Here is a 25,504-nt window from a genome sequence, read left to right on the forward strand (position 1 = left end):
ATCTGACCTCAAATTGAGGTCTAAATCCCCAAATTTATGAAATTCCTAGTTTCTACCCAAACCCCTAATTCTACCATGAAAACTCTAGATTTTAGGTTGATAATTCATGAAATATAATGGGTAATTGAAAGAAAATAATTTAGAATCATTTACCAACACTTTGGGGAAGAAAATGTAGCTTGAAAATCGCCTCCAGCCTGTTTGTTTTATGAAAAGTTGAAAAATGGCTTAATCCCATGTTTGATTCTGTTTTAAGTGCTGGGCGACAGTGTTCATCGCGTTCGCGAGAACACTGTCGCATTCGCGAAGAGTAAATGCTGCCAAGCCTTCGCGATGGTTACTCCCCCTGGCCTTCGCGTTCACGAGACATTGCTCACGTTCGCGATGAAGGAACGACTAACCCTCCCCCAGGTCCCTTATCGTTCGCATTCGCGATGAGCCGGTCGCGTTCGCGAAGGGTAAATCCCCCATCACTTCGCATTCGCGACCAGGCCTTCGCGTTCGCGAAGAGTAATAATTAGCCATTCCAGTTTCTACTTCGCGTTCGCGAGAGTGCCTTCGCGAACGCGAAGAAGGAAACCAGAAGGATTAGAATCTGGAGAAAACCGGATTTTCCAAAGTCCAAAACATCTTGTGGCCTATCCGAAATTTACCCGAGCCCTCGGGGCTCCAAACCAAACATGCACACAAGTCTAAAAACATCATACGAACTTGCTCGCGCGATCAAATAGCCAAAATAACACCTAGAAACCAACTCCGTTTTCTCACCAAATTTTACTGATAAGTCCTAAATATTATAATGAACATGTACCGGGCTCCGAAATCAAAATACGGACCCGATATTAACAATGCCAAACATCAATCAATTCTTAAAATAATTAAATTTTTAGACTTTTAATTTTCATCAAAAATTCATAACTCGAGTTAGGGACCTCTGAATTTGATTTCGGGCATACGCTTAGGTCCCATAATTCGATACGGACCCACCGAGACCATCAAAATATGAATCCGGGCCCGTTTACCAAAAATATTGACCGAAATCAACTCAACTAAAGTTTTTAAAGCAAAAATTCATATTTTTTATCAGCTTTCAACATAAAAGTTCTCTGGAAACGCGCTCAGACTGTGCACGTAAAATCGAGGAGGGTAAAAATGAGATTTTTAAGGCTTAAGAGTGCATAATCGAGTTCTAAAACATAAGATAACCTTTTGGATCATCACAAGAGATTATTTTCGATTAGCACAAATGAAAATCACAGAAGTGACAAACGCATTAATTCGCATATTTGATACATATGTTCGAGCCGATTTGCACGCAAATTAACTATTTCATGAGTACATGTTATCTTACATCAATACAGATATTGAATAACTCTATCCTGAAAAAATTAGACAGATAGATAAAAAAAAAAATACTATTTTTTAATCTCTATTGTGATTTGACTCCAATTTTTTCATGAATTTTTATCCCACTTTATTAGGAGTAACAAATAGCCATCTATTAACGGGATAGGGGTACTTGTATCCTATTTCTAGTAGTTTAGGGGCAGTTTTGGACCAAAATTCAAATGAAAGAGTAATATTTGTTCTACTTTCAATAGTCCAGGGGTATTTGTGGCCAATTTTCGAAGAAAGTTAAATTAAAAGAAGTCGCTAATAACGGAAACCATAAGCTAACCAGAAAAAAAGAAAATAGAAAAAGGCAAACCCTCAAAACCCACAAAAAGGAGCACTAGTAGCAGCCAATTAGGAATTAGCTACCACGACAATCTCAGTATCGGCAAGACAGTCCTTTGTTACTGATTTCGGACCGGATTTTTCCTCCTCATTAGCATAACAGGTAACCTTCTTTAGCACCAAATCTTTTACGCACTCACAAACAATCCCTTTATCAATGTTTTGCAAGAATGGGAGCTATTAATGCAATTAGAGAATGAGTTGACCGCCACTCGATTAATTTAGTTCCTTTATTCACTTTTGTTTTAAGGTTAGCGAATTTGCCAAATAAGAAAAAGAAAAAGGAGTGTACTTTAGCCAATTTTGTTACCTTAGTACATGAGGTGTTCGAAGAAATGCGCCAAAGAAACTTCAGTGCGCCGATGCTCCTATGTCCCTTTCAGTTTTCCTGCTGCTTTTGACAGAGATGATCTATACGCTCTTTAAAGGATTGCCTCATCCCCGTTTCTATATTTGTCTTTGATAATATCCTGAAATTTTGTCCATTTCCATTTGCTAGAACTCTCCCACTTGGCATTATGAGGTCAATGTCAAAATTTCAATTCACTGCCATGACTTGTAATTAGGTGTCGCAGAATGAATGGATCACAAAGGAGAACACTTCTATTCAATGGCCTGCAAACTGTCATGATTATAATTATTCTCTTCCGGCATTGTCTTGCAGCATCTGGTTAATTTTGTTAGATTCTAACTTATCAAAAGTTGTTTGTTAACTTCTTCTCTCTTGGTGAACAAACATTGTCGTTACTCATGATCAACTCAAGTAATTTTGCTTTCACTGTAGGCATTGGTTGCAAATTAATAGTACAGCTCCCAAAGTCTGGGAGTAGCTGTATGGATGGGTGAATGTGCCTTTCAGCGACTATTAGATGGACTTCGTTGCTCTATTACTGTGGTTGGAAATATCAGAATTCGTTAAGTGTGCTTCACTTTTGTGTAATAAATATCATAGATTAAGTAACTGTATCATCTTAGTAAAAGGATATCCTAGATTAAATTACTATAGCAGTTCAGCGGAAACAGAAATATAACCTAATTTCAGGTTATGTTAGTAGAATTTATTTCTCCAGCAGCAATAAAGATCTAATTTTTGTAGTTCCAGTTATTTAACGTTATGCTTCAGTCTTTGCTATGGATCTTGAGTCTTCTCTCTTTCCACCTATGTTTGCTTTTAGGTCTCCCCCCCTCTTTGTCCTCTGTTTCTGTGTTTAATTTGCATGTATGGTAGAATCCTCAGCTGTGAATCTTCTAACAACTGAACTCTTTGTGTCGTGTATCTAGTTTTGTTGGATTTAAGTAAGTATTTCTTGAAACGCTTTAAGATCATTATGCATACGTTAAGGATATCCATGTTCCTTAATTTTCAGATCACATTCCAACATCTGAAAGATGGTGTTTTATCGTGGTGTAAAACGCCCTATTGAGATCATATACAAGAGTTTAAATAGTTCTATATGTTGCGGACGTGGCTACTCTACTTTGACACATAGAGGAAATTCCAGTGCTGAGTCCAGAGGATATCTTTACAAACATGCGGATGGACCTAGAACATATGCAATGTCTATTAGGAGATATTCAGCCGAAATTTCCTCGATGGAGCAGATGAACTTAATAAAGCGGCTGAGAGAAAGAACAAGTGCTCCCATAAAAGAAGTCAAAGCTGCTCTTATTACTAGCAATTGGGATATTGGCAAGTGTGCAAATCATTAGGCTTTTTTCCTTACTTAATTTCCTATTATTCTTTGCCACCGAGAATGAAATGATAATATCTCTTCAATGCAGAGGCTGCTCAGAAGGACCTTAGGAAAAGGGGGATTGTTCTTGCATCAAAGAAGTCATCTCGGACTGCTGCTGAAGGGTTGCTTGCCTTGGCGCAGAATGAAAAGAAGGCAGCTGTTATTGAACTTAACTGTGAAACCGACTTTGTTGCAAGGAATGAAATTTTTCAATACTTGGTCAGTACTGGAGCTGTCTAACCCTACTTTAAACTTGTCTCATGCAGTAAGTTGTAAGATATTCCATTTAGGAATGTAGACATTAATTGTGACACAAACTTGAATGGAAGGCATAATATTCATTTTGAACGAAAGGGGGGTACAGATTTTGCTTGGATTTTGCAAGATAATCCTCCTAATTTATGATTCTGGAGATCTTATTTTCTTAATGGTTCTCTAAATAAGGTTTCTCTTTAACATAATTTGATAGTAACCTTCCTCTTCCCTCACCATGCAACACAGTCTCATGGAGTTGTTCTTATATATGCATCATGAATAGGCCTTATCTTTGGCAAAGCTGGCATTGCTGCTTGAGGGCTCACAACAGACTTCTGCTGCTATTCCTCTTGGACTTGAACATCTGGAGGTAAGTGGTAGGTTTTGTCCATCCTGAGGCTAACCCATGTTCTTTTTCTGTTCATTTATATGGTGTACATTTGAACTAGTTTTAGGACATTAGAGTATTCTGTTTAACATTTTGATGGATATTCGTACAAGTATATAAGTACTTTTGATTTCTGTTATACAGAATTTTGCTTTCTGTTGACTCATGCCTTCATGTAGAAGCATCCTGATCAATTACAGCTGTCCAGTTTTCACATCGCAGATTCAAATCCTGTTATCTTTCTGCAGCTCTGCTTCTTTACGACCAGAACCCTTTAAATTCTTTGTTTCCTACAGGACTTGAAGATGAACCTTGACCATCCTAAACTGAGTGGAGAAAAAAGTGTGCAAAATGCAATAACTGAAGTAGCTGCAATGATGGGGGAGAATGTCAAACTAAGAAGGGGGTTTGCAATGTCCACTCCGTCGATTGGTGTGATATCAACGTATCTACATACAAGCCCTCAACCAGGTAGAATTCATATGAGATGCCTTGCTGCATTCAGGGAGTAGATGTTATTTTGCACCTAAATTTTTGCATATTTGAATTTGTGAATTTTCCCACTTGTGGAATTAAACTGTTTTTTCTTCTTTGGTTGTTGTTGTTGTTGTATTTGAATTTGTGATGGAATTTTCAAAAAAATAATTTTTAACAATATTTGAAGGAATTTGGAGCTTTTGATATTTGAAATAATAGTAAATCTAATTGTTGTCTCTGAGCCGAGAGTCTCCCGAAAACAGTCTCTCTATCCCTTTGGGGTAGGGGTAAGGTCTGGGTACATTGTACCCTCCCTAGACCCCACTAGTGGGATTCTACTGGTTGTTGTTGTTGTAGTAAATCTAATTCTTGTGAAAATATATGCAGGTGTTGGACGTATTGCTGGGATTTTATCACTTGAAGTAGAAGATCAGAATGTACCACAAGATGCCCTTCAGCGTGTTGGATCAGAAATAGCAATGCATGTAGTTGCTGCAAAGCCACTGTTCTTAACGAAAGAAGATGTTTCTTCTGATGCACTAAGCAATGAACGCGAGATTCTCAAATCTCAGGTACTTGTCAATGCGCAGTGATGATTTATTTTTGCTGTGTTCACGTGGAGTTATAGGAATTATGAAATCAAAAGCTAACTTGCAAGTGAACTCTGATCTATGATGCTTGCGCTTAGAAAAAGAGTTGCCTGTTATTCATCATGAAGCTGGAGAAAAACTGGTTCCTTTCTTCCTTTTTTGAGGTTTTCCTCCTCTGGGGGGGGGGGGGGGAATGTGGTCGGAGCATCTGTTTTTTGTTGCATTTGATGTTGTAAAACACTTCTTAGCACCTTGTAATACTTCACATAAGATGTAACCCATGTAGATCATTATTTGTGTTAATTGAGGATATAATATGTTCTCTTATATTCAGTTTGAGTATGCTTTTGTGATGCTCAGATCGGTTTTTCCTGTGCTTTTAAAAACGACGACATGCTGTCTAATTGTAAAGGCTCTCAGAATTTGGTAATTTGAATTTGCAATTAGAACAATTGTTAGGGCTCAGGAGATATATTCTAACACTTCGTGGAACCTGACACCTTGATTTGGTGTTCAGTCGATCCACTGGTCTCTATGCTTCTCCTGAGTGTTTCCATTTTACGGCATTCTTATAATTTGTGTGGAAACCAATTTTCTCTTTTGGAATGAAAGTGACCAATGTAAGATACTGCTAAATAATCCTATGCAAAAAGAATGTGCTGATCGAAACCAGCAAAATGAGAAAACAAAAGACAAATACTTGAATTAATCGAGATGATAAACAAGAAAGAGAAGCAAACCAGCATAAACCAGTTTGATTCTTTGGGAATGCTACAATAGAGAGAATATAGTACCTGCAGGGTCTAACAAATCCGCATTGATGTTTGAATGATATGTTTCTGCTGAGATGTTAGGGTTTTGGTAGTAACAAGGTAAGAAAAGATTCTTTAGAGATTTGTATTTGGAAATTCTCTTTTCTTTACTGGAATACCCAGTTTGAATTACTCTTGATGGACCAATCATCTAAGTGAAACAAATAAGAAAAGGTACTACAAATAAGACTTTGCTGAGAAAAATATCAAGTACAATGAAAAAGAGTTACCCTGATGTTGCATTCCTTCAATAATTTGCCAGTGAGTTATTTGGTACCCATTGATGACTCAATAACCAAAAGAATGCAAGAGGAGCTAACAAAGGGCTGCCACCATTCTCATTGTCAATGGCAACCCATATCATGTTGATAAAAAATGAAGCTTGCGTTCATTATGTTTCATCATCTTGTAAGGTTTAGATTCAAATTATAAGTACCTATTATGTTCCTTTACAGGCAGAGAGTTCGGGGAGGCCTCAGATTGCCATAGAAAAAATGGTTGAAGGCCGTATGCGCAAGTATTTTGAGGAAGTAGCTTTGATGGAGCAGAAATTTGTTGTGAATGACACAATAAATGTAAAGGTAAAGTAATCATTTAGTTGGGTTGTCATTTTGCTAGATTTCTGTTTCTTTTCCTATTCACAAAGTGTCTCGCACTCACCATAATCTGATTTTCGCTTTTGAATACCGAATATTTGTTTTAAAATAAGATCTCAGCTGATGTTTGTCAGTGAGCATTTAGGATCAAGATGATAATACCAACTAGAGGTAGATGTAACACATCTGGATTCTGAGGCAATCACTTTAATTGCCCGTAATATGGCTTGGGTGCTAGAAATGGTATAAAATGGGTCTGATATGCCTTTATACGGGTTTGGACTGTCATAACTGGTTATAAAATATGCACCATTTATTTTCCTCATGTGGGTTGAGCGGCAATATCTGCTATCAAAATGGTAAGAAGCTGTAAGTGTCGTACATAAGAGCATAGTTGGACCTTCTAGGACCAGCTTTTTACTCAGATAGCTTCATGATCTTTTGGCAATGTTGTCAAAGGTGAAAGCCACTGGAAAATGCGAAGGCCCGCAGATGCTTTAAGCGCAAAGTGCAAATGAAATACATTTTAGTGAATAGAAGTGCAGAATGAAGATTGGTCATTAATGTATGTATGTACACATAAAAGTGAAGAAAAATTTAATAAAAACACAAGGAATAATTGTTGAGCAGAGGGACTAAAAAAAAATGCTCGAAGTTAAGATATGATTTGGATATTAAAAAAGATAAAATTCGGATCGCCTCTTCTCTGAGAGTATGGTTCTTTCCTCCTTTTCCTCTTTGAGCTCATCCATTTGTTGGGTCATCTATCCTTTTATGGAATTTATCCAGGTTCAGACACTCTTTCTGTAACAGAACTGCTTGACCACACCTATACTAAAAAAGAACACAACAACAAATTGACAAACTGAAGAAGAATGAATTGGAGGCATCAGAAGAAGGACTGACGAAATTGTTACTTGTGTTGCAGTGAGTCAAGTGAAATACAAGAGCATGCCAATCAAATCTAAGAACCATGTTACATGTCTGATTCGGATGTAACTATACAGTTTTAAGTTTCTAACTCAGATTTGTCTTATACTAAGTTCAGAAATTTCCAGTTCATATACTAGGATATTTATGCATAACTTTCTACTACTACTCCATGGCTTTTAGTAAATGTCACCAGATTTATAGGGTTCAATCTCTTATTCCTCTTACTCTTAGATCAACCTGCTCTTCTTCTATGTGACTATGGCAAGATTAGGAGCTTGAAGCTTGGTTTTGGATAGTTCTTGCTGGTCCTCTTTGTCACCTTTTTGCAATGCTTAGTTGGTTGCTTACCACTTTGCTTTGTTTCTGCTCCCCTGCAATTCTGTATTTATTCCAGATAATTTATCAATGAATTTTCTCGACTATTAATACATCATTTTGATGAATATACAGAGAACCCAAGGGTCTCATAATTTAACCTTTTTAAAAAAAAAATAAAAGGCATTTGATTAGCTGGTTTTCATTGAAGCGCTCAACCTGCTTGTTGCTTTAGGGCTTAACTGCTAAGTGTTCCTTCGACAATTGCAACAAAGCTCTCACATCTGTGGAAATAAAAACTTGAACCAGTTTAAATAATTTGGCTTGGGAGCCCAATTTTTGAAAATTGTAATAGTTGTCAGCACTTACACTTTTGTTGGCCCAATTAGTGTTACACTTATGGAGTTATTGGCTCGTCTGGATGTTACAGACATCCTTTTGTTCATTTTCTGTCAAATAGTTAGTTTAAATCTTTTGTGTGCATTGTGCCCTATTTAGATGTATTTCTGTGTCCACATATGTTAGGAGATTTCTGCAAGGCTCAAGTTGTAACTCAACATATCATCTTGAAGAAAGGAAGATAACTTGGTCTCACCTTTCAATTGATTGTTGAGTTTCTCATTTGCATTGTTTCTTACATGTACTGTCATCTCTTACGATGTTCACATGGATGACTAACTAGTTGACTCATCTATGAAAAACTTGCAGACATTGATCAGCAATCTATCCAAGGAAGTCGGTTCACCAGTTAAAATAGGAAGCTTTCTAAGGATGGAAGTTGGCGAAGGACTTCAGAGGTAAATTTGCACATGATTAAGACTTATTGTAATTCTCTAGGATTCCCGGTTAGTATCTTAGAAAAAGTTGTAAAGGTTTCCATGAATTTTTCAGCTTATTGTGAAGGCATTGAATTTCTTTCATGAAGTTAATGACATGATTGTGTAACCTGCTAGCAGCTAGCAGGAATATTATTTAAGCTATACAAAGTTGTGGGTTCTCTCTTCTGTCAATGAGTGCTCTCCCCTTTCCAAACCCACTAACTGCATATTTTACTTCAGCTTAGGTAGAAAACAAGTATCTTTTACTTTCGAGTAGAATAGTGCTTTTGTTTCCAATTGCACATTCACACAGTTAATGGGTTGAATCAATGTCCCTAGAAAGAGATCTTGACAATACAATCTTTTTGCATGACAAAATGGTCTCCTTGAAACTAATATATGTATGAGCATACTACTGCCTGGCAGTTGGGAGCTTTTGTCATAATTTTCAGTGCAAAGTTACCGTTTTCACGACCTCAGTGTATGCCAAAGCAGATTGACAATACTACTTTCGGCAATGCATGAGGTACTTAGAAAAGAGATTGGAGGACTTATTTTCAGATTATCAGTAAGCTGTCAAATGGTTTAAAATAGTGTGCACACATGTCAAACAGTAAATTTTTATTTTCTTGAGAAAAGGTAAGTGTATTATAGATATAGCACCAAGAGGGTGCTGTCAAAAGTATTTACAAACTACTGAAAGTGAATCCCTTTCTATTCTTAAACGGATCCTATCAGTTCTACCACTGCTTCAGCATCATTAATATAACTCTGGTTACACCAAAAATAAAACAGAAGTAAACAGTTCATTTTGATCTTCTCATGGGCTCTCCTTTGTCTTCAAAGCATCTATCATGCTGGAATAGTCTGCCACCATTTCTTTTGCTTGGAGTTCCTTCCTCTGATGGTCAAGCACGTCTCGAACAGTAATTGGTACTAAAAACTAACCAGGGCACTGTGATAGCAAAAACTAAGCATCTTAAAAGCCCGTTAGGATTTAGGGTTTAGGGTTCAGGGTTCAATCTGTTTTTTCTTGTTATATTATTGGCACAGACTTCTAGACAAGCATTCTACTAACAAAAGAACTCTCAACTGAATTGGTGGAACCTTTATTTTACAACACATATTCTTTTCTTAACATGTCAGAAAAGATGATAGAAGAAAAGATTGTATTCTGTTCTTTGAAGTAATTAACATGGATGCAAATGGGATGCCATCATTACCTGCTTTGTGTTATAACTTGTGTTTGCATAGTCTGACTCCTGTATTATTGTTGATAACCGTACAGGCTTGAAGCATCAAATGAAAGTGAACCTTTGGCTAATGCTGCTTAACAGGAACAACTTTTTTCAAAATCGTGAGAGAACTGCCTAAGTCACTGTACTGTGAACCTCTACTTTCTAGTTTCTTATCTTCTGATTATATTCTTCATGTTATCAGTGCTGAATGGAGTCCTTAGGCAAGCTAAAGCTGAAGAGGTTTTGAATTACATTTGAATTTTCATAAATAGTATTATACAAGAATAAGGTCTTCATTGTGTTATATTATGTTTGTTTGGATTCACACAAATTATTCTTCTATCGTTGTTGATTTATATGCCAAAGGACGTCCTTGTCTGTATCTTTTAGCAGATGCTTATTTGAATGGAAATACCTGTCAGATTCGGACCCGACTAAAGGAAACCCATGATAATAAATCTGATAAATAAGAGGTTTGCATGAGTATGATGTTTACTATTCTGACTATATTCCTCATGAAAGTTAAGTCTAAGCTTTGTGCTTTCATTTCATGGTTCTTTGCTGCTAATTTTATGTTTAGCGTTTTCTAATTCTACATTTAATCTAGTATTGCTCTTTGCTCGTGAAGTTTATACATGATCCTGAAGGATGCTGCAGTTATGGAATGATTATGCAGCAGGAAGCTAGTACCTAAAACTTTGAAAAATAACCGGGCTTTTAAGTCAAATGTCCTTTTAACCTTACAATGACATGCAAAATAATATCTGCACATAATGTTACATATCAGAATAGGGAAAGGTAAAACAGAGTGGTTTGCTCCCGGCTTAGTGGAACTTGAGGCTGGTCAAGATGTTGTTGTTTACAGGATCAGCCAAATGGTCAAGGAGGTTTTGGTAAGGTCCAACTCCAGTAACCAAACCTTGAATGAAGTAACCCAAGATGGCCAACATAGCCAATCTTCCATTCTTAACCTCCTTGAGCTTCAAGTCCTTTAAAGACTTCTCATCTTTTCCAAACCCGAGAGGGTTAAAGAAAGGCCCGCCAGGGTATGCCGGGTCTCCAGAGCCTCCCAAGCCTTTCTCTAGCCCCAAAAAGTATTGTTTACCCATAGAACCTGGCTTGGCCCAGTCCTGGAATCTTCTGTGCTCAGCAAATCCCATGAGTGCCATCTCCAGTACAAATAGGGTGTAATTGTCAGCCCAGTAGCTGTATGTTCCAGCTGGAGGAATCACTCCGGTCTGGAACCATGGAAGAGCTGTTTCTGCTGGGATGAGACCAGCCTTTCCAAGAATCTCGGGCGCAATGGCTCCTGCTGCTCCTAACATAGCAAATCTTCCATTGATGATTTCTCCATATGCTAGCCATTTTGGCTCGATGAAACCTCCGGTACCTTCAGGGTCTGACAGTCCCAAGGGATCAAATCCATAATCACCAGGAAGGCTGTGGATTACATACAAATGAAGTTTTTTGAATAATCAGACTTAAGATAGCTATTTCAGATTTAGATAACATGCACAAGTCAGCAAGGCTATGGAGGTAGAAGGGTTAAGTGAGAGAGTCCCATCAGTCTTACCTGCCATCCAAGTATGAAAGGCTCTGCTTGGAGGCAAACCAGAGAGGCCTATTTGCTCCTTGCTGTTCAACAGAAAGTGTGTCAATACTTGAACTAAATGTAACTCAAGGGTGTGGCCTAGCCTAGCAGTAAATGAAGTGAGATGAAAATCCAGGGGGACCAGACTTAATATCTCAGTAAAGGCGAAAAACACTAGGTGACTTCCCATCTACCCAAGCCTTGGTGGGTACATTAACCCGGTGCTAGCTGGTGGAAGGCAGCAAGTACCCGATGGAATAGTGGAAGTGCAAGAAAGCCGACTCGGACACCATCGTTATTAAAAAAAAGTGTTGTACGTATCAATGTATCTGTTACTGTTATAGGGAGAGTGGGTTACCTTAACAGGTGGAGTGGCAGTAGCCCTTACAACAAAGGAAGCCTTCTTGATTGGAGATTGGAATGGTCTTCCTCCTACAATTTGTCTGGCAGCCTCTGCTGAGGAGGCAATGGACGATGAAGAGATCAATGCCTGTGTTGCCATTTTTTTCTAATTAAAATTGACTTCTGAAGAAGAAGAATAAGCACTCAGCTTTTGTTAGTAAACACAAGGTGGCAAATAAGGGACAAGGCATAGGCCACCAAGTATTATGTGGGGCTAGTGGAAAACAGAGAAATTGTGGTGGACATGAGAAATCTTGAATTCTCAGATAAAGTACGGTTTATAGTGCCGAATGAAAAGAGCACATGTGGCATTATTGCTTGGATAAAAGATTTTATACACTCCTAGTCGCAGAAATAAATTCTCAGATACTCTAGTTGCCACCTTGCCTTGGCCAGATTCATTCCTGTTCGAAATATTACATTCACATTGTGTTTGAAATTCCAGTAAATGAGAGGAGTAAAAATGAAAAAATAAATTTAAAAAATTCTTTTACTTTTTCTTCATAGAGGCATTAATAGAATTAAAAGGGAAGGCATAATTTTCTCTTTTTATTACCCCTCCCTTCATAATGAAATATACAATTTGTATAGTAACACGAAGTTGTGGTATATATCTAGCAAAATGCTTTTGCACCTAACATTTTCTTCATGGAGCTTTATATAAGAAGTGATTGTATTTCACTTACATAAAGCTTCTGTTATAAATTTAGTTCTAACATTTTAGGGGTCGCTTGGTTGGAAATAAGTTATCCCATGATTAGTTATTCCACCTTTCTATGGGGATAAAAAAGCACTGCAATCTCGGGATAATTAATCCCGGAATTAATTATATCGCAGTTTTCTACCAACCAAACATGGGATAAACTTTTCTTAAATTTAGTTCTGAGATTATTCCTTATCCCTCGTACCAAACAAGCCCTTAGAGTTAAAGTCTCATTTCTCTAAATTCTTTCCGTTACAACTTTATACATGCATCACTGAATTACAAAATTTGAAAGGATTTATCACGATAAAATTTTAAACACCACTATATAAGTAGACACTGCATAAATTCATTATCTCACATTCTCACTGACAGCAAATCCAACCTTGCACTATAATATCATGGAGTTAAAGCAAGAAGGAAAAACGAAGCTACGACCAATTAATTGATATATTTGTGCAACGTGGACTGTTGTGTGAATGTGGTTATCTTTTATCTTTCTACGCCGTAAAGTTGTTTTCGCGTGACTGGGTTTGAATCGTGACACCAGTTACTAATGCTTGCATTAGGTTAGACTGTCTACATCACACCCCTTGGTACATCCCTCTTTCGAACTGTGCACGAATACAGGATGCTTTATACACCGGGATGCCCTACTTTTTATTTCTCTTTCTTTTTCGCTTTGTTCCATATATAGAGTCGGCTGAAATAGGAGGGTTTTCAATTACTTTATATATCCTTTTTCTCTTACTGCTTCTTCCTTATTCTTTTTTTAAAAAATTAATAAGACAAAACTACAAACAGAAAAGACAATATACAAAAATAAATGTACAAGAATAATATTAAGTATATATTAAGATACATCTATATACAAAATGTGATGACCCGATAGGTCGTTTTGAGTACTAACCCTTATATACGTGTTTCGAAACCTCTATTAGCTTCATTTGATATTTTTTTATTTGCGTGCTTAGTCTGTGTTGTTTTTCGAAAAGTTTTTACGTAAACATTTGAAGAAAATATATTTTTTGGCTTTAAAAATAACTTGAGTTGTCGATTCTGGTATGTTCATATTGTGATTTTTGGACTTGGGCGTATGTCCGGAATTGAATTCGGAGGTCCCTAGGTTGATTTGACTTGTTTTGCCGAAAGTTAGCAATTTGAATGCTTGAAAGTTTTCAAGGTTTGACCGTAGGTTGAATTTATGGTTATTGGGTTCGGATTTTGGTTTTGGGACTTGGAATAGGTTCGTTTTACTATTTGAACTTGTTTGCAAAATTTGGTGCAATTTGGAGTTGGTTTGATAGGATTCAGACACTTGGTTGCGATTCTAGAGGTTCTTGTGTTTTCTTTTGAATTTCATGCGTTTTGATGTCCGATTCGTAGTACTAGATGTTATTTTGGTATTTTGATCTCGCGAGCGAGTTCGTATGATGTTATTACACATGTGTGCATGTCTGGTTTGGAGCTCGAGGGGCTCGGATGAGTTTAAGATAGACGTCGAACCATTTTGAACATGTAAAACTGATGTTTCTGGTGTCTGGTGCATTGTGCTTCGCGATCGCGAAAGGAAAGTTTGGGGTTGGGGGTGGTTACTCTCCGCGAACGCGAGAGGAGGGTCGTAAACGCGATGGCTTGGGGGGACTTCCCTTCGCAAATGCTATGGAACCCTCGCGAACGCGTAGTGTTGGGATGGCTGGGGAGGTAGGTGATGGTTTCTCTTCGCGAACGAGGACCAAGGTTCGCAAACACGAAGGCTAGCTGGGAATTTATCCTTCGCAAGCGCCAAGGAGACCTCGCGAATGCGATGGCCTTTTGGCCAGCGCTCTTCGCGAACGCCTCAGGTGCTTCGTGAACGTGAAGAACACCTCACGCCCAAATATTTAAAGTGCTGAAAGTCGGGATTTGACCTTTTTTCATCATTTTTGAAAGGTAGATGTGATGATCCAAAATGTCATATTTAATTTAAATATTTATTTATATGTTCTAAGATCTCGAAAAGTTCTATTTATCAATCCTCGACTTGCATGTGCAGTCCGTATAATTTTTCGAAAAGTTTTAATGTGAAACATTGATTAAAATGTGAAATAGTGCTTCAAAACTCATATGAGTTGACTTTGGTCAACAATTTGAGCAAACGGACTCAGATCAGTATTTTGACAGCTCCGGTAAGTCCGTATCGTGATTTGGGACTTGGGCGTATGCCCGGAATTGAATTCGGAGGTCCCTAGCTCAAATTATTGCCATTTAACGAAAACTAGAAATTTAAAGGCTAAAAATTTCTAAAGTTTGACCGCGGAGTTGACTTTATTGATATTGGGGTCGGAATCCGATTCTGAAAATTGAAATAGGTATGTTATGTTATTTATGACTTGTGTGCAAAATTTGAGGTCAATCGTATTTGATTTGATAGGTTTCAGCGTTGAATGTAGAAGTTGAAAGTTCTTAGTTTCATTAGGCTTGAATTGGGGTGTGATTCGTGGTTTTAGCGTTGTTGATGTGATTTGAGGTTTCGACTAAGTTCGTATGATATTTTAGAACTGGTTGATGTATTTGGTTGAGGTCCCCGGGGCCTCGGGGTGAATTTTAGAAGGTTAACGGATCGAAATTTGGACTTAAACAACTGCTAGAAATTTTAGTCTTCTGGTGCAATCACACCTGCAGAATTTAGCTCGCAGGTTTGGGCCGAGGTCGAGGTCACGACCAGGCATGGGCCGAGGTCGAGGTCATGACCAAGCATGGGCCGAGGTCGTAGAAGCGAGCAGATTGGTCGAGGTCGCGACTAAGCATGGGCCGAGGTCGCATAAGCGACCAGGCATGATTTGAGGCCGAGGTATAAGAAGCGAGCAATTGAGGCCGAGGTCGCAAAAGCGCACAGTTGAGGCTGAGGTCGCAGAAGTGACCAGGCATGATTTGAGGTCGAGGTCTAAGAAGCGAGCAGTTGAGGCCGAGGTCGCATAAGTGAAAAGCCCTGAACATAACATATAAATTCGGGGGTTGACCATTTTTATCCATTTTTGGATTTTAAGAGCTCGGGTGAGGCGATTTTCAAGAGATTTTCACAGGAAAACATCGTGATTTGAAGCTTTCGGACACGAATTCGCGAGGCTAAGGTTTATTGGAATCTTGAATTTGGTTGCAAATCGAGGTAAGTGTCGTGGTTAACCCTGACTTGTGGGAATAGAACCCTTGAATTATTTGTTATGTGAAAAATTCATGTGAACGAGGCGAGGTGACGAGTGTCTAAACGTCGTCAAATTAATTGTTTGCCTAATTATTTAAAAATCATAAATTATTTTAAATCATGAATTAATTATTATATTAATTGTTTCTCTCGAATTCCTTGTTCAATATTATGCCTTGAATCCATGCTATAATTGCTACATGCTTATTTGAATTATGTGTCCTAATTGCTACTTGACATTTAGCATATTAAATATTAAATTGCCTATTTTTTCCTTGATTTCTACAATTAATTACTACTTGTCATTTCTTGTTTCCTAAATAAATCATAATAATTGTATGCTTTGTTGCCTAATAATTTCTTATTAAATATGGTATTTATTGGAGTATTGTTACAATTAAGAGTTGTTTAATTATATTGTTGGAGCGGGTTGCATACCGCAACAGATTTTATTCTAAGTTTATATTGTTGGAGTGGGTTGCACGCCGCAACGGAATTTCATTGCAAGTTTATATTGTTAGAGCGGGTTGCACGCCGCAATAAAATTAAATTAAAAGATTTTATTGTTGAATCGGGTTGCACGCCGCAACGAATTTTATTCTAAGTTTATATTGTTGGAGCGGGTTGCACGCCGTAACAGAATTTAATTAAAAGTTTATATTGTGGAGCGGGTTGCACGCCGCAATAGAATTAAATTGAAAGATTTTATTATTGGATCGGGTTGCATGCCGTAACGAATTTTATTCTAAATTTATATTATTGGAGCGGGTTGCACGCTGCAACGAAAATAAATTAAGAGATTATGACTGCTGAATTGACTTCAATAACTGATATTATTTACCGGTCTTACTTATTATTATTATTATTGAAAGGTAGATGTGATGATCCAAAATGTCATATTTAATTTAAATATTTATTTATATGTTCTAAGATCTCGAAAAGTACTATTTATCAATCCTCGACTTGCATGTGCAGTCCGTATAATTTTCCGAAAATTTTTAATGTGAAACATTGATTAAAATGTGAAATAGTGCTTAAAAACTCATATGAGTTGACTTTGGTCAACAATTTGAGCAAACGGACTCGGATCAGTATTTTGACAGCTCCAGTAAGTCCGTATCGTGATTTGGGACTTGGGCGTATGCCCGGAATTGAATTCGGAGGTCCCTAGCTCAAATTATCGCCATTTAACGAAAACTAGAAATTTAAAGGCTAAAATTTCTAAAGTTTGACCGCGGAGTTGACTTTATTGATATCGGGGTCGGAATCCGATTCTGAAAATTGGAATAGGTCTGTTATGTTATTTATGACTTGTGTGCAAAATTTGAGGTCAATCGTATTTGATTTGATAGGTTTCAGCGTTGAATGTAGAAGTTGAAAGTTCTTAGTTTCATTAGGCTTGAATTGGGGTGTGATTCGTGGTTTTAGCGTTGTTGATGTGATTTGAGGTTTCGACTAAGTTCGTATGATATTTTAGAACTGGTTGATGTATTTGGTTGAGGTCCCCGGGGCCTCGGGGTGAATTTTAGAAGGTTAACGGATCGAAATTTGGACTTAAACAACTGCTAGAAATTTTAGTTTTCTGGTGCAATCACACCTGCAGAATTTAGCTCGCAGGTTTGGGCCGAGGTCGAGGTCACGACCAGGCATGGGCCGAGGTCGAGGTCATGACCAAGCATGGGCCGAGGTCGTAGAAGCGAGCAGATTGGTCGAGGTCGCGACTAAGCATGGGCCGAGGTCGCATAAGCGACCAGGCATGATTTGAGGCCGAGGTATAAGAAGCGAGCAATTGAGGCCGAGGTCGCAAAAGCGCACAGTTGAGGCTGAGGTCGCAGAAGTGACCAGGCATGATTTGAGGTCGAGGTCTAAGAAGCGAGCAGTTGAGGCCGAGGTATAAGAAGCGAGCAGTTGAGGCCGAGGTCGCATAAGCGAAAAGCCCTGAACATAACATATAAATTCAGGGGTTGACCATTTTTATCCATTTTTGGATTTTAAGAGCTCGGGTGAGGCGATTTTCAAGAGATTTTCACAGGAAAACATCGTGATTTGAAGCTTTCGGACACGAATTCGCGAGGCTAAGGTTTATTGGAATCTTGAATTTGGTTGCAAATCGAGGTAAGTGTCGTGGTTAATCCTGACTTGTGGGAATAGAACCCTTGAATTATTTGTTATGTGAAAAATTCATGTGAACGAGGCGAGGTGACGAGTGTCTAAACGTCGTCAAATTAATTGTTTGCCTAATTATTTAAAAATCATAAATTATTTTAAATCATGAATTAATTATTATATTAATTGTTTCTCTCGAATTCCTTGTTCAATATTATGCCTTGAATCCATGCTATAATTGCTACATGCTTATTTGGATCATGTGTCCTAATTGCTACTTGACATTTAGCATATTAAATATTAAATTGCCTATTTTTTCCTTGATTTCTACAATTAATTACTACTTGTCATTTCTTGTTTCCTAAATAAATCATAATAATTGTATGCTTTGTTGCCTAATAATTTCTTATTAAATATGGTATTTATTGGAGTATTGTTACAATTAAGAGTTGTTTAATTATATTGTTGGAGCGGGTTGCATGCCGCAACAGATTTTATTCTAAGTTTATATTGTTGGAGTGGGTTGCACGCCGCAACGGAATTTCATTGCAAGTTTATATTGTTAGAGCGGGTTGCACGCCGCAACGAAATTAAATTGAAAGATTTTATTGTTGAATCGGGTTGCACGCCGCAACGGATTTTATTCTAAGTTTATATTGTTGGAGCGGGTTGCACGCCGTAACAGAATTTAATTAAAAGTTTATATTGTGGAGCGGGTTGCACGCCGCAATAGAATTAAATTGAAAGATTTTATTGTTGGATCGGGTTGCATGCCGCAACGGATTTTATTCTAAGTTTATATTATTGGAGCGGGTTGCACGCTGCAACGAAAATAAATTGAGAGATTATGACTGCTGAATTGACTTCAATAACTGATATTATTTACCGGTCTTACTTCTATTATTATTATTATTATTATTATTATTATTATTATTATTATTCCTGTTATTATTATTATTATTCCTGTTATTATTATTGTTATTATTATTATTATTATTCCTGTTATTATTATTATTATTATTATTATTATTATTATTATTATTATTATTATTATTATTATTATTGTTATTGTTATTGTTATTATTATTATTATTATTATTATTATTATTATTATTATTATTATTATTATTGTTATTATTATTATTATTATTATTATTATTATTATTATTATTGTTATTATTGTTATTATTATTGTTATTATTCCTGTTATTATTATTATTATTATTATTATTATTCCTGTTATTATTATTGTTATTATTGTTATTATTCCTGTTATTATTATTATTATTATTCCTGTTATTATTATTGTTATTATTATTATTATTCCTGTTATTATTATTATTATTCCTGTTATTATTATTATTATTATTATTATTATTATTATTATTATTATTATTATTATTGTTATTATTATTGTTATTCCTGTTGTTATTATTATTATTATTCCTGTTATTATTATTATTATTATTATTATTATTATTATTCCTGTTATTATTAATAATAATAATATTATTATTATTATTATTATTATTATTATTCCTGTTATTATTATTATTATTATTATTATTATTATTATTATTATTATTATTATTATTATTATTATTATTATTATTATTATTCCTGTTGTTGTTATTATTATTATTATTATTATTATTATTATTATTATTATTATTATTATTATTATTCCTGTTATTATTATTCGTCAAGGTTAGGCTCGCCATTTACTGGGTACATGGGGTCGGTTGTACTCATACTACACTCCGCACTTCTTGTGCAGATACCAGAGTTGGTCCCAGCGGCGTACAGTAGATTTGCTTGGATTCAGCTATTCGCAGGAGACTTGAGGTATAACTGCATGGCGTTCGCAACTCTGAAGTCACCTTCTACTATTCTTAGCTGTGTGTTTTTCTTTCAGACAATTTTATTTTATTCAGGCCCTTGTTTGTATTATTCTAGAAGTTCGTGCACTTGTGACTCCAGTTCTGGTATGGTATTTAGACATCATATTATTTTTCGTTTGCACATTTTAATTCAGGTATTATTCCGGTTGTTGGTTTCTTTATTATTTAATTAAAATGAATTGCTAAAAATGGTTTAAATTATTCTAACGTTGGTTTACCTAGCAAGTGAAATGTTAGGCGCCATCACGGTCCCGAAGGTGGGAATTTCGGGTCGTGACAGTAGAGCTCGGCCTAGAGGCGATTTTGAAGAGATTTTCCATCCCCACTTCATTAGTTAGTGATTTTTAACTAGTTTTGATGTATTTCCATAATCACCCGTTGATTTTTAACCTTTAATCTAGGAATTTCATGGTAGAAATTAGGGATTTGAGTAGAATTTAGGAATTTCGCAAAATTGAGATTTAGATCTCAAATTGAGGCAGGATTTCGAAATAAATCGCATAACCGAGCTCGGGAGTGAAAGGGTAATCAGATTTTAGTTCGAATCTCGGGTTTTTACCAAGCAGGCCCGAGTTTGACTCTTGTTGTTTTTTTTCAAATTCATTAAATATTGAATCCTTTTCACTCGTGCGGTAGTTTCTAAGCTTATTTTGAATTATTTGAATCATATTTGGCTAGATTTGACTGGGTTGGAGGTTAATTCTAAAGGAACGAACGTGGTTGAGTGTTGATTTGTTTGTGGAAAGAGGTAAGTGTTGTGCCTAACCTTAACTTGAGGGAATTAGGACTTGTTGGTCTACTTGTTATGTGAATTATGTGGGGAAACAACTTATATGCTAGGTGAGAGTGTATATGCACCATCGTGGAGTTAAAGCATGAGGGACTGGGCTATTTACTTCCATGTCTTCTTTTATTCTATAGTAACTCTTGTTACATACTTTAATTGCTACATATTCTTGTTATCCATGTCTTACAGGTTATTGTTGCTTAAATTGTTAATTGTTTCGATTTGTACATTTCTCACCCAATATCTGATTATCTGCTACATGCTTCTAATTGCATAAATTGTATATTTTCGTTGTCTCATGTTTTACTTGCTTTTGCCGTTCTTATATTACTTGAAATGCTTTATTATGTTATTCTGATTATGCGAGTCATCTAGTTATTTTGTTATTACTGTTTTGCCAAGGTTTGGGATTTCAAAGTATTGGTTTTTCTCCGTTTATTTTGGTAGTTCCTTATTGTTCAGCATGTTTCATTTCTCTTTGTATTGATATTACAAAAATATTGGTGTTGAGTTGTTTATGATGATAAATTGATATTGTATGATCGGGTTGCGCGCCGCAACGATATTAAAAGGAATTGATATTAGAGGATCAGATTACATGCCGCAACGGAACATGAAATGATATGATATGAAGAGATAAAGGACGAATTATGATATGAATAGATGATGATATGATGTGATAATTGAAATCAGATCATTGTATCGTGTTATTTATTGGAATCGGGTTGCACGCTGCAAACGAATTTGATGTGTTGTAGTTGTTAGTGGTTGTGGAGTTTGTTCTCGGTATTGTGATATGAGATTTGAGATTATGTTATTCTGGGGCCCTCTGGTAGTTGACCTACGGGTCCGATTATTTGCGTTTGCTGCTTTATTTCTATTTCTATTTTTCTATAATTATTATTTCGTACAAGTTTATTGCGAGCGACTTGCCATAGTCTCATCACTACTTCGTCGAGGTTAGACTCAGCATTTACAGAGTACGTGGGTCGGTTGTACTTATGCTACACTTCTACACTTCTTGCGCAGATACTGGTGTTGGTCCCATCGGCGCATAACTGAGACTGCTCGGATTCAACTGCTTTTGGAGACTTGAGGTAGAGCTACGGGCGTTCGCAGTCCCTGAAGTCCCCTTCTATCATATCTTTACTATTTTCTTTATTTCAAATAATTGTATTTCTGTAAGGCCCCGTAAAAATTTCCTAATGATTTAAGTTTTTAAAGAGCGCCAACGGTATTTGGGAATAACGTATTTGAGTATTAAAGGAGACCTATAGGATAGAGTTACATAATTTTGAATTGATAATGTATGTTTAATGTGTGTTGGAACATACTAAGGAGTTTTGGGAATGGCAAGAACTTGTGTGGAATAAGTTGGACACATTAAGTGGAAAGGATGTTTCAATTGGCACAAGACCCAACTTTAAATAAATATAACTCTCTCAATATAATGACTTAGGTGGTGATCTGCCTATCAAATTAAAGCGCTTTGAATCTAGTTTCCAAGCATCAAACCATTTGTCATTTGGATATGTATACAGAAAGTTATGGCCATTTTACAAGACATGTGTCATATGCGGGGCCATATGCGCGGCCAATGCGCGGCCGCGCATATTTGAGAGTTTCTGCCTCAGGTGCGCGGCCAATGCACGACCAAATCCACGGCCGTGCACGTAGAAACCCATTAAATACCCCTAAGGCCGGGTAGAGAAAGAGAGAGATAAGTCATTTCTTTGAGGTAGGGCTTGTATATCAAGGGGAATCCGCCCAACACCTCCCTCCCATGAACCAAGGTAATATTTTTGGAGTAATTTTGAGTTGATTACTACTCCTAAACACTTGTATTAACAAGGATTAATCTTGAAGATCCATAGATTTCCATTTAAATTGCCAAATTGGTCAAGAACACTACAAGTTGGGATTTTTATGAGTCTCACTACAAGAGGTATGTCTACCATCTCTAACTAATATATGGGGATTATTTATGTATGGAATATGTGTTATAACTTAGGGTATGGTGATTGGAAGCCATAAGTTCCCAATTTAAATACATAACCATTGTAGAGATGGAAATGTGATTATTTGATGGAATTTTATTGGTTGGGTGTGGATGGATGGTCATGTATGTGATGGTGGAAGTTAAGAATTGTTTAAGAATGATAGTGGAATAAATTGTTAGTAAATGATAGTAGTTGGATGAACTAATTCTATGGTTAAGAGATATAGAGATTCATGCCTACTAGGTGCTTGATAAAATGCCAAAATGACCAAAAACCTTGAAATATTTACTTATATTGGTCCAATTGAATTATGTTGATGTAGATTGAAGTTGTAAGAGTAGTTGGTGGTTTTAATATCGCTAAAGAGCTCCATCAAGGTATGTTGGCTAAACTTTCTCTCTTAGAATTGAATTCCATAATGTTCCCGTAAATATGGGTTGCGTATTAAAATATTGTGGCTTTAAATCATATTTCAAATGAAAGCTAGTATGCCAAATTGTGTGAGAAAATCTTAATATTCTTAAGACTCTCAATTGCTCATATGTGTACCTAAAGTCTTGATTGGAAATATCTTATTATTGATAACCGATAAAGGTAGTTGGAGATGAAATAATTGAATTGGGGATATAGAGTGTGGCCAACGTGCCAAGAATTTAAGTTATGATTGTGGCTAGTAGTGCAAATGATTTGAGAGAATGCGATAAAGAATATGAAATGAGCCTCGACTCAATGGTGTTAAAAGTGATTTGGAAAATAGAATTTGCCTAAGAGCTTTGTACTCAATTCATGCCAATTAGTGGCTGCTTTAACTAATGCTATGCTTTGTGAGTATATCCAGTATGATTCGAGTTCTATATACTCATGTGTTGAAATTGTGTATTGTCCTTTTTGGGGAAGAGTATTGCAAGAGTAAATGGTGTATTGTTTATGATTTTTCATGTGTGTTTCTACTGTTGGTTGGTATGCCTCATTCTTTGGGAAGAAACCATTTGTGTTTGAAGTTCCCATTTCAAATGGATTTGAAGTATATGATTTCTGAAATTTTCTATATGTTGATATTGATGGTGATCTTTGAAATTGAAAGAGGTGAAAGTGTGGAATATGAAATACGGCCATCGTGCCAGAAATAAAGAATCTTGTGAATGGCCAAATGAGCCAAGGAAATATTGTAGTTATGAATGACTGAAAATACTAATGAGAACTTATACAATGTGAAGAGATGTTGAGGTGAGTACAATTGTAATTATCTTACTTGTGTGTGCAAATCAAAAATAAAATATTTTTGGGAGCATCATTAGTAAAACCGAGGAAGGGTAGGTCATAAGGCCCACACCTGAAACTACATGTGCCGGTGTAGGGGTGGATTGTAGTTATTCCCCTTATTTGGGATGAAATTGTGATATTATTCCCCTTAATTGGGATGAACTGGTAATAATTGTGGAATAGAAAAGTCAACCTACACGGCATATGTGGGAAGACGGCCTAGCTGATCGGGTGGAGAACGGACTCCATGTTGCGCACATGGTGGTACTACTCTTGGTAACAACTTTCTTTCGCATCACCTGTCAAACCACATTGTCCGTGGGGAGATGGCCTAGCCGATCGGGCATGATCAGACTCCGTTCTAACAAAGACGGTGTAATATCGGTGCTAATGATCTCCCAACCAAAATTGTATATGAAGTTCGTATTTTGAAAATTATTATGTTATTCGTATTTTGAAAATTATTATGTTTTAACTGGATAATTGGATATTATTGATTCTGACTTGATATTTCTATGTGTTGGCTTTTTTTTTTATATGGGCATTCTATTTTGAAAGAGGACTTTTAGCTATACATACTAGTGCTATTCGACAGTACTAACGTTCCTTTTGTCGGGGGAGCTGCATCTTTAATGGATGCAGGTGGTTCTACAGCAGGTGATATTGATCAGTGATAGCAGTACACTCTTTTCAGTTGATTTGGTGAGCCCCACTTCATTTCGGGGTCATGTATCTTTTGTTTCTCATGTACTGCGTTTTGAGGTATAGCCGGAGCTTTGTTGCTAGCATTTCCATATTACTCTTCTATTGTATTTAGAGGCTCCGTAGACAGGTTGTGGGTTGTGGTTGATGTTGGGAATTGAACTAGAAATGTTGGTATTTGGAAATCATGTTTTTCATTAATTCTATAAACGCGTAATATTTTGAAAATTATGAATGAAGCTGCTAATGGGAATGAAATGAGAGTTATTAATGAAATCTTTTCAGTATTGATAAATGGAGTACATCTCCTCTTTATTCATGGATGAGTTTGGGTAGAAGATAATCTAACAGGATTGCTCGGCCGGGTTCTCTCGGTTGAGCGTCGGTCGCACTCCTCGATTTTGGAACGTGACAATTTCGTTCAGACTTTATCTATAGAACTCTAGAATACTCATGTATTCGTGGCTCTAGATTTCTAGGATATGTTTAGACTACGCTACATGATATTTATTATATCTCTTTCAGACTATTACAGTTTCTTATTATTAATGTCTTGATTTAAATTGTTAAAATTGGTTAAGTAATTATCTAACGTTGGCTTGCATAACAAGTGAAATGTTAGGTACCATCACGACCCCTAGATTGGGATTCTGGGTTGTAACACAAAAACTTTTATAGGGAGTGAAAGTACTTTTTGGCTTTTGAAGAAAGAATATGGCGAATATGTCTTCTATAATATAACAAAAAAGATTGTCAAAAGGATTATAATACGATAATTAGATAATCACAGGATTATTTAATGGATATATTTTATTAGTAGATGTTTGGTCAATTGGACTAAACATAATTGACCAAACATGAAAGTCAGGCCTCTTTATAATGGTGTCGTTTGTCCTGACATTTTTGATTGTTATAGCGAATCACTATTATACACATATAATAACATATAATATTTAAATCTTAGTTGGTT

The 25,504-nt window shown here is 36.4% G+C and overlaps 2 protein-coding genes across 2 annotated transcripts; one reads left to right on the top strand and one right to left on the bottom strand.

The window, feature by feature from the left end:
* The first annotated feature begins 1,670 nt into the window (after nt 1-1,670).
* Nucleotides 1,671-10,326, top strand: LOC104121286 (elongation factor Ts, mitochondrial). The gene is made up of 9 exons (XM_009633239.4): nt 1,671-1,840; nt 3,105-3,427; nt 3,520-3,692; nt 4,012-4,098; nt 4,413-4,587; nt 4,981-5,165; nt 6,451-6,576; nt 8,548-8,636; nt 9,946-10,326. Exons 2-9 carry the CDS (start codon nt 3,127-3,129, stop codon nt 9,989-9,991), a joined length of 1,182 nt encoding a protein of 393 aa, XP_009631534.1. The 5' UTR covers nt 1,671-1,840; nt 3,105-3,126; the 3' UTR covers nt 9,992-10,326.
* A 266-nt stretch (nt 10,327-10,592) lies between these two features.
* LOC104121287 (chlorophyll a-b binding protein 8, chloroplastic) lies at nt 10,593-12,127 on the bottom strand. The gene is made up of 3 exons (XM_009633241.4): nt 11,845-12,127; nt 11,469-11,530; nt 10,593-11,335 (listed from the first exon to the last, which is right to left on the bottom strand). Exons 1-3 carry the CDS (start codon nt 11,986-11,988, stop codon nt 10,720-10,722), a joined length of 822 nt encoding a protein of 273 aa, XP_009631536.1. The 5' UTR covers nt 11,989-12,127; the 3' UTR covers nt 10,593-10,719.
* Between the last annotated feature and the right edge of the window lie 13,377 nt (nt 12,128-25,504).

The sequence above is a fragment of the Nicotiana tomentosiformis genome, chromosome 6 (genome assembly GCF_000390325.3).
Source record: "Nicotiana tomentosiformis chromosome 6, ASM39032v3, whole genome shotgun sequence".
NCBI lineage: Eukaryota > Viridiplantae > Streptophyta > Magnoliopsida > Solanales > Solanaceae > Nicotiana > Nicotiana tomentosiformis.